General features: G+C 36.0%; 1 protein-coding gene and 1 pseudogene across 2 annotated transcripts; both read right to left on the reverse strand.

The window, feature by feature from the left end:
* Window positions 1-636: 636 nt before the first annotated feature.
* On the reverse strand, window positions 637-9870 carry LOC107753568 (pseudouridine-metabolizing bifunctional protein C1861.05). 2 transcript variants are annotated; one of them, XM_016569738.1, is made up of 19 exons: window positions 9444-9870; window positions 9062-9210; window positions 8462-8576; window positions 8043-8217; window positions 7851-7962; window positions 7659-7765; window positions 6593-6719; window positions 6278-6398; window positions 6105-6190; window positions 5809-5953; window positions 5367-5427; window positions 4511-4574; window positions 4345-4439; window positions 4137-4265; window positions 3153-3267; window positions 2914-3051; window positions 2645-2811; window positions 1098-1180; window positions 637-1024 (listed from the first exon to the last, which is right to left on the reverse strand). In XM_016569738.1, the coding sequence occupies exons 2-19, from the start codon at window positions 9126-9128 to the stop codon at window positions 826-828; spliced, it is 2106 nt and encodes a 701-aa protein (XP_016425224.1). In that variant the 5' UTR covers window positions 9129-9210; window positions 9444-9870; the 3' UTR covers window positions 637-825. The 2 variants fall into 2 exon arrangements, with proteins under 2 accessions (XP_016425224.1, XP_016425225.1); XM_016569739.1 differs by having other exon boundaries at window positions 5367-5426; window positions 5811-5953; window positions 9062-9869.
* Window positions 9871-9968: 98 nt separating this feature from the next.
* On the reverse strand, window positions 9969-14564 carry LOC107753649 (interleukin-17 receptor A-like; annotated as a pseudogene).
* Window positions 14565-14846: the final 282 nt, after the last annotated feature.

The raw sequence follows: 14846 nt of genomic DNA on the forward strand, positions 1-14846 counted from the left end.
AAGATATTTAAAATTTTAAAAGATTTTATTTTACAGTTTAAACATTAACTTGATTTTATACTTCTTTTTAGACATTTACTCAAATAGTAATGTTATATGTAACTTTTTTTAAAGTACAATTTAATCTACTCTCTGTTAATATAATAAAAAACTGCATGTATAATAATTTTTTAAAAATGAAATTTTAAAAAGATATTTAAAATTTAAAAAGATTTTATTTTGCAGTTAAAACATTAACTTGATTTTATACCACTTCTTTTTAGACATTTACTCAAATAGTAATGTTAAATGTAACCTTTTTAATAGCAACATTTTATGTACTCTCTCAGTTAATACGAGATAATAAAAAGTACATGCACAGTAATTATAATTACAATTATACAGAAAAAATAATAAAGAAAACTGAAAATATATTCTGAAATTATAAAAGTATTTTATTGCAAATTCAATGTAAAAACATTGTAGTTGACATAATTAAAAATTAGTAATTAAAAAAAGTCTTAACTCTGTCATTTATAAACACAAGTGTTATAATACTATAAAATGCTAAAAACACAGTTGTTTCAGTTACGAGGTATAGTCCACCACTACAGATAAGATCAGTGTGACAGAGGTTTAGACCCATTCATTTAAAAAAAATAAATCAATCTACTCAAATTCAATGAAATACATTACATGTGAAGTCTGCAGACACTCCTTGGTATGCACCCATATTTGAGTTTGTTTGTAGCAAAACCCTACAAAAGTACCACCTATATCTACAGCCTGATGCACCACGACTGTAGATGTTTGCTGGCAAGACTTCAATCTCTTTCTGATTGTATTTCAGTCCTCTATCCACACACATGAAGGCTTTGACCACAGTTGAGAGTGTGACTTTTCCGGATGGATGGCATCTGCTGTCAGAGATGGATCTATTGGATGAGGAGACACCAAGGATGTGCGGGCGGCAAGGAGACCCATACGCACACAGCTGTCTGTGTCCAACCCTTGTAAGATCCCCACCATCATTGCTCCAGCAAAACTAGATGAGATAGAGAGAGTCTAATGCGACATGCTTTTGTTTTGTATGATGTTAAATACTTTTGTTAACATACCTGTCACCAGCTCCAGACACATTTACTGTTTCTTTAGAGCTCATAGCCAGCGCTGGATAATGAACAGCACACAGCCGTCCCTTCTGTTATAAAAGGCATAAATAATGTTCAGCATTTTAATGTTACAACTAAGATCTTTAGATTTACTCAAAGTAATAATTCACCCAAAAATGAAAATTTACACCGAGGCCATCCAAGGTGTAGATGAGTTTGTTTCTTCATCCGAACAGATTTGGAGAAATGTAGCATTACATCACTTGCTCACCAATGGATCCTCTGCAGTGAATGGGTGCCGTCAGAATGAGAGTCCAAACAGCTGATAAGAGTATCACAATAATCCCTAAGTAATCTACACGACTCCAGTTCATCAGTTAATGTCTTGTGAAGCAAAAGCTGCATGTTTGTAAGAAACAAATCTATCATTAAGCCATTTTAACTTAACCGTTGCAAAATACAAGTCCATAATCCATAACAACACTTCCTCCAGTGAAATCCTCTGTTGTCATCTCACATCAAAATCATTCAACATATTTGTTTAGAACTTTTTTGCTTGTAAATGGTGCTTGATCAGTGCATATTTCTCTCCTGATTCAGACGAGATGATTTATTCACTGGAGAGCAATATTATAGATATAGTTTTAAAGTTAAAAATGCCTTAAAGTGCCCCTATTATGGATTTTTGAAAATTACCTTTCATGCAGTGTGTAACACAGCTTTACAAGTTATTGTCTCCAAAAAAAAAAAGAGTCGACTCAGAGTACAGCCATTAAAACAAGTCTTTTTTAAAATGTTGATATCAACATGAAACATTAGCATATTGCCCGCCCACTTGTTGGTCTTTTGGCTTGGTCTGAATGAAAATGCAAATTCATTCTTTGCCACTAGGTGCCGCTTTAGGAGCGGTAAAATAGTTGTTTCCCTGGTAACAGCTGTACACAAAGCAGCACTGTGCTCACAAACGCTGCTTTATCAGGCATTACAGACATGATGAAATGAAAATAAGACCAAGTGGACCAATCACTGCAGATTAGTGTCACACAAAGGAGGGGTTTGGAAAAATGAATCGTTGAGCGAATTGTTTGGGAGTCGTTGAGCAAGTAAGGAAAAATAAATGCATATTATAAGACAATGAAAGTGTTTTTTGACCTTGCATGCACGTCAAACTGTTACTGGGGACTCCCAAAACCAAAATATGAACCTTTCATTACCCATAATAGGGGCACTTTAATGATGAATTTGTTTCTTAAAAATGCACAGCTTTTCATTTTACAAGACATCAAATGATGTACTGGAGTCGTGTGGATTACTTGTGGATTATTGTGATGTTTTTATCAGCTGTTTGGACTCTCATTCTGACGGCACCCATTCACTGCAGAGGATCCACTGGTGAGCAAGTGATGTAATGCTAAATTTATCCAAATCTGTTCCCATGAAGAAACTCATCTTCATCACCCAAGGGTGAGTAAATCTTCAGCAAATTTTCATTTTTGGGTGAACTACTTCTTTATGATTAATTATATTCTTTAATTATAATAAGGCCATCATACCAGCTTTTGCTTTTGTGGCTGCAAATGCACAGTCCCAGCATCATGTTCTCCACACACCATCACACCCAGCGCACCTAAAGTGACCACCACACAATTCAGATGCTCCAGCAGGGGGCGGGAGAGAGCCGGTACACAGCCCAAGATATCCTCAAGTGATCTGGGCAACTCTTAAAACAAAATTATGCTTTGATTACTATTCAAGTAGCTCGCCACTTCCTGTCCAGCAATCAAGCACTTGCTTATTTTAGGTGGTTTTTTAACTCTGGTACCTGTAGGAGTAGGCAGACCTAGTGTATGATTCATGGTGCAGAGCTCAGCCAGATTGGGGGAGGTGTAAGATAGGGCTTTCCAGCTCTCTGACAGGAAGGGCTTACAGGCCTTATCTGCATCCGTGGGCTCAAACCACACTTCAGCAAAAGAAAAAGACATGCAATATGCACGTAACAACTTACTTGAATCTATGACCTCAACGGACGCTCTGAAGCAGTAGTAGATAAATGAGGTTTACCAGGGACTGCATGTTTCTTGGCGATATGGCACACGTAATCGATGGTTGAAACGGGAATGTTGCCATCAAGAACTACAAGAGATGCTGATGCAAGCTGATCCTCAAACTGAGATACCTGAACGTAAAGATTAAAAAAAAAAAGATTTATGCTGTTAAATTAGTTGTTACATTTCATTTAAAACCCTTGCAGATTTTCCTATTGCAACAGGAAGTTTGCGTGGGAAATATATATCAGAGAGTTTGTCCTTTTTTAATAGCCAATGATTTTAATTTCATCACAGCCATGAACATGATTTACTATTTCCTAGTCAATTTCATGTGTTAATAGGAGGCGGGACAATCTCATTCTATAGTGTATCTGATTGGACAAAATGAGTGAGTACAGGATGAGTCATCATTATAATTTCCTCTGTTTACCTGAAATAAAAAGACTGAACGTTTTAAATATGTTTATCTGCCAAGGTATTTGTCAGTGTTTATAGCTGGACTAAAATCCACAATGCGTCATGATTACTTTAATAGTTTGTGGTCAGTAAGATTTTTATTTTTTAAGAAATGAATACTTTTTAGCAAGGATGCATTAAATTGTTCAAAAGTGACAGTAAATAGTTACAAAAGATTTCTATTTCAAATAAATTTTGTTTTTTGTTTTTAATACGTTTTATTTATTAAAGAATCCTGAAAAAATGTCCAGTGGTACAATTGTTTTCAACAGTGATAATAAAAGAAACATTTCTTTTGCACCAGATCAGCATATTAGAATGATTTCTGAAGAATTATGTGATGCTGAAGACTGGAGTAATGATGCTGAAAATTCAGCTTTGCATCACAGCTATTTAAAGTTGTTGTCACAGTATTACTTTTTTACTATATATTTGATCAAATAAATTTAGCCTTGGTGATCATAAGAGACTTTTTAAAAAATATTTTAAAAGCTGTGACACCAAACTTTTGAACAGTAGTATACTTTTGGAATATACATACATATTGCTCTTGTATTTGCTGATGGATGTCCATGTCGCCTAATCCCAGGCTCAGCTCTCCAGACTCAGTTATAACAGCACAATAGGTCGCAGTCCTTTGGTCCTGTAATCTGGCAACTGCGCTTGTATCCTGATGAGCATAAAGCAAAAAACTGTAGTTACAATGAAATTTTGACTACAAGAGCAATAAAATGCTAAATATAACTCACCATGTGTTTACAATAGTTTAGCACAGCGTCACTATGAGAGTCTTTGCCAATGGCAGAGATGAAGAGAGGCTTGTGCCCTAATCTGCTTAAACAGTCTACATGAAATATAAGTCAAAAACGGGAATTGTACATATTCATTGAAAATAATATGAATGACATTACATACCAGCAATATTCCTGCCTACGCCTCCAAAAGACTGACAAACACTTCCTGGATTTGTCTGACCAAACTGAAAATATAATACAAATACAAAATATTTAACGTTACCTGTACAATGTCATAAAAAAGTTACTTAAAGGAACACTCCACTTTTTTTTAAAATAGGCTCATTTTCCAACTCCCCTAGAGTTAAACAGTTGAGTTTTACCGTTTTCGAATCCATTCAGCCGATCTCCGGGTCTGGCGGTAGCACTTTTAGCTGCAGCTTAGCATAGATCATTGAATCTGATTAGACCGTTAGCATCTCGCTCAAAAATGACCAAAGAGTTTCTATATTTTTCCTATTTAAAACTTTAAAACTCAGCAGCGCCTGAAAATAGTCCCCAGCACGCTCCATGTGCAAGCAGGTGGTCACGTTGGTTATGTTGACGGCAGTTAGCCTATTTTCAGGCACTGCGTAATATCATTGCGCCTGCTGCACCCATGGTACGGCAGCAAAGTTCCTTGATTATTACGCCGGAATGAGAGTATAGTTCCTAGCCATATCGGCCTAGAAAATCGCAACTTTTCATTTTCCGTCGGTCTTAATACACGATGTAACTACAGAAGAGTCAAGTTTTAAATAGGAAAAATATCTAAACTCTTTGGTCATTTTTGAGCGACATGCTAATGGTCTAATCAGATTCAATGATCTATGCTAAGCTACAGCTAAAAGTGCTACCGCCAGACCCGGAGATCGGCTGAATGGATTCGAAAACGGTAAAACTCAACTGTTTAACTCTAGGTGAGTTGGAAAATGAGCCTATTTTCAAAAATAGTGGAGTGTTCTTTAAGCTCCTTTAGCTTGTTTTATTAGTCTTACCACCAATTTCTTTGTTGTTCCTTTAGCGATGAAATCAACGTTTATTCCACCAATAACAATCTGAGGGAAATAAATAGTGTTATTTGAGCATTATTTAGATCATATTAAAGCTTTTATTTTTATTTTTTCATTTTAAGTTTTAGTAATGTTATGTGCTTTTGTCATTTTTATTAGGCTTTGAGTTTTTATTATTTCTTAATATAGTTGTATTAATTTTAGTACTTAAAAATATTTCAGCTGGTTGTCAAGGCAAAATTGGTTTCAAAGTTTAATCCAATATTGATATTTAATTTTATTTCAGCTTTGTTTCAATTAACAAAAACTATTTTTAATTAGTTTTAGTTAACAATACAAAACACTTAAAATAAAATGTAGTCTTTCCATGAGCGCCTATTATATTTTGCTAAAACTATTTGAGAGTTTTTTTTTTACTGTACCACTTACAGTGTTGGAGTCTATTCTCTGGTCCTTTGATTTTCGGGTTTTAATGTCACCCCTGAAGTTGCCTCCACTTTTCTCTTTATGTTTAGAAAGGGCACATGCAATCTGACTGCCCACCTTGGAATTGTTTTGGATGAGTGCTATATCTGAAAATGAATGAACTTCAGGAAAATACCACAAAAAGACACATGAAACCAAAATGAACATAAAAAGTTACTGTTATTATAAGTATATATAAGAATATGTATACAGTAAGCCTTATCATGACAAACTATCTTTTGTGTCTTAAACGGATACTGGCTTGCAATGACTTCCCATTAGTCAGCTCATTGACTCGCTGAAGGATAAAAGGGGTGACATCTCTTCCTGTGACACCTTTTGAGCTTCAGTTATACAAAGAAAATGCTTTTATTAGAAGTGTTTGTCACTCTGTGTGGCATATGGTATGGCCAATCACAATTTTTTTCTACCTGGCCTCCTTCACAGCTGTTTGTATGGCATCTTCTATCTGTTGTCCTGTGGCTGCATGTTCCTCAGGGATGGGAATGGCCAACAGTAGACCATTTTGCAGCCCCAGAGATAGTGTGCTAGCTGTTGAGGAAAGAGAGAGTTTACGATCCCTTCACAAATGACTAAGCAGGATGAGTTTATGTCAGAGGAACTTTAACTATGATCTCTTTTTCAACTAGCTCTTTCAATTAGGATCACTGCAACATTCAGTAAATGTGTAATATTGACATTTACTCAAATGTATGTGCGGTAAAAGCTTAAACACTAAGACTTGCCAATAAGATCCGCTGCTTCTTGAGGACTGGAGACATGGTAAGGAGAAGTAAATCCACTTTGCTGAGAGAAGAAAGCCGGGAAGCTCTTTGAATCTCCATATGTGGCAACACACACACCCTGAGTTTCCTGTAAATAAAAGCACTTATCTTTGAATTAGAACTTAAGTATATATATGAAATCAAAACTGACCCTATTTAATAGGGGCATTAAAATGTGTGTATTATAATTATGGTATGGAAAAAATTCTATGGAAGTCAATTGTTACCAACATTCAAAATATCTTCTTTTGTGTTCAACGTTCGTACAGGTTTGGAACAACATGAATAATAAATGATTAGTGAGGGTGAGTAGATGATGACATTTTTAGGCAAACTATTCCATTTTGTAAAAATTAAATTTAACAGTGTTATTACATTATTAATGTTATTAAACTTAACTATAAGTGAGTGTTAGATGACAGCAACGGTAATGTAAATCTAAAACTCTCACCTCAAAAGTTGCAAAACAAGTTTTCACAACTTTACTGCGATTTCACCAAGTGTCTGTGTTCACATGCAAACTGCTGTTCACAAAATTGTGACTGGATATAAAGGATTAGTTCACTTTCAGAATAAAAATGTTCTGATAATTTACTCACCTCCAACAACAACGTCAGATGATTTTGAAGTTGGAGGAGAAAATCAGATGGCGTTTTTTGCCCTACCCTACCTTTTTAACATCGCAGAGCTAGTGCAAGATGAGCATTTGTGGTTAAAAAGTATATACATTTGTATTTTTCTTAGAAAATGGCTGATCGTTTCCCTATATAAGACCCTTACTCCTTGGCTGGGATCGTGTAGAGCCCTTTGAAACTGCATTGAAACTGCAATTTGGACCTTCAACCCATTGGCTCCCATTGAAGTAAGGAGAAAAATATGAAGAAAAATCCTGGAATGTTTTCCTTAAAAACCTTAATTTCTTTTTGACTGAAGAAAGAAAGACACGAACATTTTGGATGACATGGGGGTGAGTATATTATAAGGGAAAGTTTTATTCTGGAAGTGAACTAATCCTTTAAAGTCTTACCAAGAACTCAAGAGTGCGACCGATATCTAGGATGGATTTCACCCCAGCAGACACAACAGCAATAGGGGTTCGACCCAGTTCAGTGAGGTCTGCGCTCACATCCAGAGCTAGAAGAGATAATATATTGGTCATTAAATACAGGCCAGTATACATTTCACATGGATAAAAGAACAATTTTGAAAATAAACATGCAGTTTTCTCCATCTCTATGTACTCCTCCAATGCCTCCAGTTACAAAAACAGGAATCCCAGCCTTGTGAGCCGCAATCATTGTGCCGGAGACAGTTGTGCCACCCGACAAACCCTAGATTATCAAAAAACAGACATTTCACATGAATATGTATAATCACATAGTTACAAATAAAGATTACTTCAGCTCCAGACCTTGCAGATGACATAAGGTAAGTCCCTTCTGGACACTTTTAGTGCCATTTTGCTTTGTGCCAGAAAGTCCAGTTCATCTGAAGAAAGGCCCACATGAATGCTGCCCTCAAGAATCCCAATGGTTGCAGGGATTGCACCTTCAGCCCTCACTATCGCCTCCACTTCCTTTGCTGTACTGAAATACAGAGGAAATGCAGTCGATTGGTAAATACTGAATCCTTCAGATATGAATCAGTGTACAGATTAAAAGTTTTCCACATTTTATTTTTAAAAACCTTGTGCAATAATAAAAAAGAATGTCTGTACTGTTTTTAAGATAAAAAGTCATGTGACAACCCTGACTTTAGAATGGCCTGAGGGAAAAGTTCAACATGTTAAGTATTTGACAGCACTGTAAGAGATTTATCACATTTCTCTACCTGAGATTGTGAGGATAAGGCATTCCATGTGTGATAATAGTGCTTTCCAAAGCCACAACTGGCCTGTGATCCGCTAAAGCCTCTTTCACATCAGGATGGATGATAAACAGGCTGTCTGTAGGAGAAATATGGAATAGCTGACCCAAACAACACTGTATTCAAACCACTGTACCACATTTGTTGACCAAAGACATGCTCGCCAAGTTTGAATTGATTCTAATGTGTCTAGTGTTTGACAAATGATATAGAGAAAGCAAATACAATTTTTAAAAATTCATAAAGTGGAACATTGCACGAGTCACATGGATTGCTTCTATGGTGCTTTTTGGCCATTTTGGAGCCTGACAGCCAAGGTCCCCATTTACTTTAATTGTATGGAAAGTAAAAGCTTTGACATTTTGCTAAATACCTTTTTCCACTGAAGATAAGAAAACAGGTTTGCAACAACATTTACAGGAAATAATAAATTATGGATGAAATGCTCAATGTATAATCTACAGTGGTTCGATTAGTAAGATGTATTGCATAGGAAAATGAAATTGGGACATGGTTGCTCTGAATGCAAATACCGGAATCTAGACCTGTGGTTTGCGAGTTTACCTTTTTTGCGATGTCTGCTGGGTGAAGTTGTAATGCAACGTCTAAGAAACGCAGACAACCTCCACATCTTCAGAGCTTGATCTTCAGGTCAGCAAAACTCGCAACGTAAAATACAATCAAGCCACCGTGTGCTGAAGAGTTTCCACAAACTTCAAAGGGAACAATTTGTCGTGCTCTATTTGTTTGAGACAAGTGACGTGCTGATATAAGCAATGGTCACAATCCTACACGTTTCAAAAGATGAAATACAGAAATACACTAAGCGTAAAACCAACACACGGGTCCAAGACAAGTAAACAATTCAGGACTTCAGTCGTTCAATGAAGACTGACAGAAACGAGGCTGCGTTCGCTCATTAAAATGCTTCTCACGCGCTACTCACTTTTAGTAGCACTTGACTTCAGTCACGACTCGGCTTAAATAAATCCAATTTTTTTATTCTAGATATTAAACTCTCAATTTAAGCTGTTTGCTTTTCGGCTGGACTCCACTAGGTTGAACTTTGATCCGGTTGGGTCTGTTTGTACTAGTTGAGAATCGCCTTTTACTCAGAATTTCTGTCAGATGGGGGATATACAAGGGCATTTAGGTTTACAACGGTAATATCTACGAATATAGAGATTTTTTGTTTGTTTTTAATACATTTTTTTGCTATAGGTTTTTTGTCTTCTATTTTCTGTAAGTGGTTTCATAACTCGAGGCCACTTTCATTCATAGACTCACTCAGCTGACTGAATGAACTGCTTGAAATGAGTTTTGTAGACAAATATAAATCTTGCCTATACATTTGAGAATAAGGAAAAAGCACCCAAAACAATTATTGTATGATGTGCTGGCCCTGTCATAGCAAAATAATCTGATAAAGCAAATTGAATTATCTCACATAAACGTGTTTTTTGTGTGTGTTTATAAGATGTCATTTAATTTTTTACTGTATAAGTAAACACATTAACACGATTGTGTAGAATCAAATTAACTATAGTGAACTTGTAACTATATAGAAAAAAACAAAGATTAACAAAAGAAAAAAAACAGGAAATTATAATATATAACAGAATAGAAATGTAACAGCTACAGTAGACTGATGATGTCAAGCTTAAATCAGACATTTTCACAGTGCCTGTAAGCATAAAGCATGTTGTGCCACAGGTTTAGTTGCTGGTAAACCTTTTACATCAATAGCTGTAATGCTACTCTGTACTGAGCCACTGTAATGCACATCTGTGGTTAGAACTGAAGAATTCTCGCTCAGTATTATGGCTGTCTCTGCGATAGAAGACTTTAAAACATGTTCATCATTCTGATACTTAATCATATTGACAAATGTATGAGCGTTATGCTCTTCAAACAGCTAATAGCATTCAGTCACAGAGCTATAGTTAATGTCTGTAGGAAACGTTGACTCCAAGATGGCTTCCTCTTCTTCATCATCAGTGTCCAAAAGCTCCATTTCGAACCAATTTGGATTCTTCAGCTGGTAATTTTTAAAAGCTTCAATAGCATCCCGAAGTCCTCGTCCTGATGGACAGTTGAAGTAATCATTCTCCCTGATGCCTTCAATGCACTTAATCTGTCCTGGCTCATGATTTTCCATGTCTAGTATTCGGAAGTAAAGTTCTTCAAAGTGCTTCATGAGTTTGTACTTCACCACGACGTTGAATGGTGCTGGAACGTCATCCTCACTGCACACGTCATCAAAATAAGCCACCATGTACTTGTGGAAAGATGAAGCATGAACAAAATCCGGTATAATGAGGCTCAGAGCCGGCGTGAGCATGTCTCCTATGGGTGAACGTTCATCCTCCTTGAGTCTCACTTTGTGCTCACCGCACATGGCCTTCCACTTGGCATTTACGCCTGGAGAGCACAAGATCAGGACTTTATCTGAGGACTTGGAGATTCGTTCCCTTTGCATATCCAGCCACTGAATTCTGCCGATTGTGCTGAGCCAGGCAGAGTCCAGGAGATCTAGAGTGACGTCTGTGCCACATTTAGCCCTCATGAAGGCACATAACTTCAAGATGACTTCTTTGTACAGGGGGTGGTCCAGAGAGTAGATGATGATGACCCTTTTAGGCTCGTGAATAGGATTCCACTCTAGTTTACCCTTTGCACATGTTGAGCTGTCTGAGGAGGGCGTTTCTGTCAAAAGTCATTAATATTATTAAGATACAAAAGCTTTGGAACCTTCAAAATGTATTGAGATAATAAAGAGTGAGTGAAAGATTCAGCAAAACAATTGAAAACGTAGCCTATATTTGACTTTTATTACACTATTGGTGCAATGAGGTACTCCTGGTAAGTTTGTATTTTTAAGAGATGGGAAGTTGTCATTTTGATGTCAGTTGCATTTCAATAACTCGGATCAAGATGGCATTGCACCTTTTCTGCATTCATTTACTAGATTTAATAAAAAAGGTGAATAAAGATGAATAAAGACTTTGGACATTGGGTGTGTTTTTGCTTTTTTGTGTTTTTATTCAATTTATGCATGTAAATCGAATTGTTATAGCCTATAATTTATCATAATTGTACAATACTATTATATTTTGTACATGCAAAGTTTGGCTTTTATTGTAAATGAATAGTTTTATCGTAAATGAAAAAGCAAATCATTCATTTAAAAAAATGCATACATTTCGCCTGCCATATTTTCTCACAGACTCCCAACTCGGACACTTGGGGTTTATTTTTTCGTGCATTTTTAAACACAAAACACAATCTGTGTCAGTCACCCCTAATGGACTATTTTTTTCATAGTGGAAGCATTCAGATACAAATTCTCAAATCCGTATTTTATGTGCACATATTTTTTGATTGGGTGAGTAGTCCAGACTGTATCTACTATATCTATAGAAATTTGAGTCCAGACTGATTACTTGCATAGAAAATATATATAGTGTTTTGAATCACGAAAGTCCATTAAAGTCAGCATATCTGCCTCCACTTTTGAGAGAAATTTAATCAACAACTGAGCATACAGTCAAGTCTCCGCCCCACATTTTTTCTTTTTGGATACTGTCGCTACTTCCGTTTCATTGCGACTTTAACCCCCCGTTTCACAGACAAGGCTTAAGCCTAGTCCCAGACTAAAATGCATGTCTGGGCTGTTTCAACTGAAAGAAACTTGCACTGACTGATCTTAAAATATGTTAGTACTATTAATTTGTCTCAAGATGCACACCAGTAATGTTTATTCTAAGGCATGTTTATAAAAGATACTTCAATGTCCTAATTGAACTATGACCGAATCCTGGCTTAATTTAAGCCCTGTCTGTGAAACCGGGCCTAAGTTATCTGCTTATTTATGTGATTGTTTTATTTGCACTGACCTTTATGTAAATCCTTGTTCTTCAAAAATACAATACAGCCAAAAATGCAAACAGCAGCTGCCAATGAAGCCAACAACAGCCCCAGTGTCACCAAAATGATAAAAACAACAGGAGCACCTGGAAGAACTGACATTAAAATGTTAATAAAGATAATAGTCTACCAAATAAAACAAACTAGAGGTCAAATGAACCATACATTGAGACATTTGAATTGTTGTGTATCTTAATTTGAATGCTGGCTATTTAAAAACACACAGGCAATAAGACATTTATTGTTAATGTATAATACATACATGGACAGATATCAAATTTCCTTCTGTATTCCAGACAGTTATTCATGCTTTGAACAGACAGTGGCTGAATCTGTTGAACAGGGCATCTTTTAGTCATTTAGTGATATGAGAAAAATTATTAACAAAACATCCTCATACAACTGAATATTATTAACAAACAGTACTCTCATATAAACGGTACTATAACTCACCACCAATTCCAAATAGCAGTGATTTATCCGACATGCTTCCAGCGTGAAATTAACCTTCAGAAATGGCTCGTTATCCTTAAAAACAGAATTAATTTAGCATTCACGCTCATAATATTGTCTGTGCTTCCTATATTAATGCTATATATGAATATACATTTATGATGGAACAGACAACAGGTGGCACTGTGGAGTCTTTTAGATACTGAACATTTAAAGTACCTTTATGACAATGTGAAACGGTTCTGGTTGAAGGTCAGGACTGCAGATGGAGACTTTGTATTGGTCAGAGAACTCTTCTGGTTCAAATTCTATTGTTATCACCAAGTCACCGTTTTCTTTATCTTTTCGCACTGACCATTCTACCTTCGTATCCCAAATGCGATCTAAAATGACAAACAGATTTACCTAACAGTAGTTTGCTTTTTAAGAATTGGACACCACTTTACATCACTTCAGAATGATCCCAATAGGGCATAATGAAGATTTTCCATGTTTCCAAAGCATGTTAAAGCATTTCGGATTAAATGTCTGCTACACATCTAATCATCAAACCTCAACTGTTTGATTGCGTTATTGATTAATTCTCACCGGGAACTGTGATGTTGGTTATTGTTGTATAGCTCCCTGTGTCTGGCTTTGGTAAGTTAGTTACAAAAACCTGGTATTTAAAGTTGGGGATGAGCACAATTCTGTCCAAAGAAAATGTCCACTAAAAAGATGAAGGAAAGAGGCAAAGCTGAAACAATGGTGTGAATAACACTGCATAGTACATTATAAAAAAAAAAATTTTTTCTGTAAATAAAGATTATTGAAGTATGTTTCTACTATGTATTTTTACTTCAAAATTTCATGTTTAATTCAATGCGTTGCTTGCTATTTTTTGCATTAGTGAAATTTACTAGCAATTTATGAGTGAAAATTGTTTCAAAGTACACTTTTTCAGTGGATATATGATTATATAAGTAGTAGTACTCTTACCCTGCCCAGTCCTGGGTTTATTGTACACGATAGTGTGTTACGGAAAATGTAACGAACACAAACGCTGTGATTTGTCGACATTTCAACCACAAGCACTTCAGTCCCTATGAAAGTCAATATACTCCCTGAGGAAAATAATTTTATTTAATAAATGCTTTAAATAGATAATTATGCTGACCATCTGTACAGGTTCTGTTAGAGGAAGAACATTTCCGGTCAAAAAGGCAATTTGATTGAAATGATTTGGTTATTTTTAAATAATTTATAGTCCTGTGCGTAATTATACGTAATCATACTTGTCTTACCATCCGGTAACTGGCTCCATGTAATGTATAGGACTGGTGCAAACTGTCCACTGTCATCTTTCTTGGCTGCTACCTTTGCAGTTACATCAGGAAACCCTGGGGCTTTGTATCTTGGCACCACCAAACCCTCATCTGAACAGTTACCTAAGACCATCAAAGAAACATGTCTTTGATTTTGTCTTTAAAAAACTCATATTACTGTCAATTTAAAGAAGACATCAACTCATACTTGCCTACTTCAATCTTGCATTTTACTCCCTGTCAGAAAACAGCATAATGAAAAATGTTGTTTTTATATGAATAAACATTAATGTTAATGGCTAAAAGGGAACAAACAGCATCTTTACCTCTTGAGAACATTCCATCGGAGGGAGTTCAATGAGATGCAGGGGTGAGATTTTCATTATGACACATGAAAGCAGAGAGAAAAGAGAGACAAAAATCACACCCATCGTATTTAATGTTTTCATTAAATTCATTACAATTACTGCTGCTTTTTAAGTGACGTGACAGATCATCGAACATCCTCTCATGGCTTTCTTAGATTCTATCTGTATTTAGAGGAAACCAGGAGATCTGATAAAGGGGAGGAGGTGAGCCTGACGCACACGAAGATATAAAGCTTTTCTCACGAACATTGTCTTTTTATTCAAGTCTATCTTAAAATCAAGTCCTTTAACTACACA

This window comes from Sinocyclocheilus rhinocerous, unplaced genomic scaffold (genome assembly GCF_001515625.1).
Source record: "Sinocyclocheilus rhinocerous isolate Xijiao unplaced genomic scaffold, SAMN03320098_v1.1 scaffold200, whole genome shotgun sequence".
NCBI lineage: Eukaryota > Metazoa > Chordata > Actinopteri > Cypriniformes > Cyprinidae > Sinocyclocheilus > Sinocyclocheilus rhinocerous.

Excerpts from the sequence above, each read along its gene's own strand:
- LOC107753568 (XM_016569738.1), bottom strand. The coding sequence starts at position 9,128 with ATGTGGAGGTTGTCTGCGTTTCTTAGACGTTGCATTACAACTTCACCC. Across the intron at positions 8,218-8,461 it reads CCTTATCCTCACAATCTCAG|TACAGCAAAGGAAGTGGAGG; the intron begins GTAGAGAAATGT and ends TCTGTATTTCAG. Across the intron at positions 6,720-7,658 it reads GTCGCACTCTTGAGTTCTTG|GAAACTCAGGGTGTGTGTGT; the intron begins GTAAGACTTTAA and ends TTTTATTTACAG.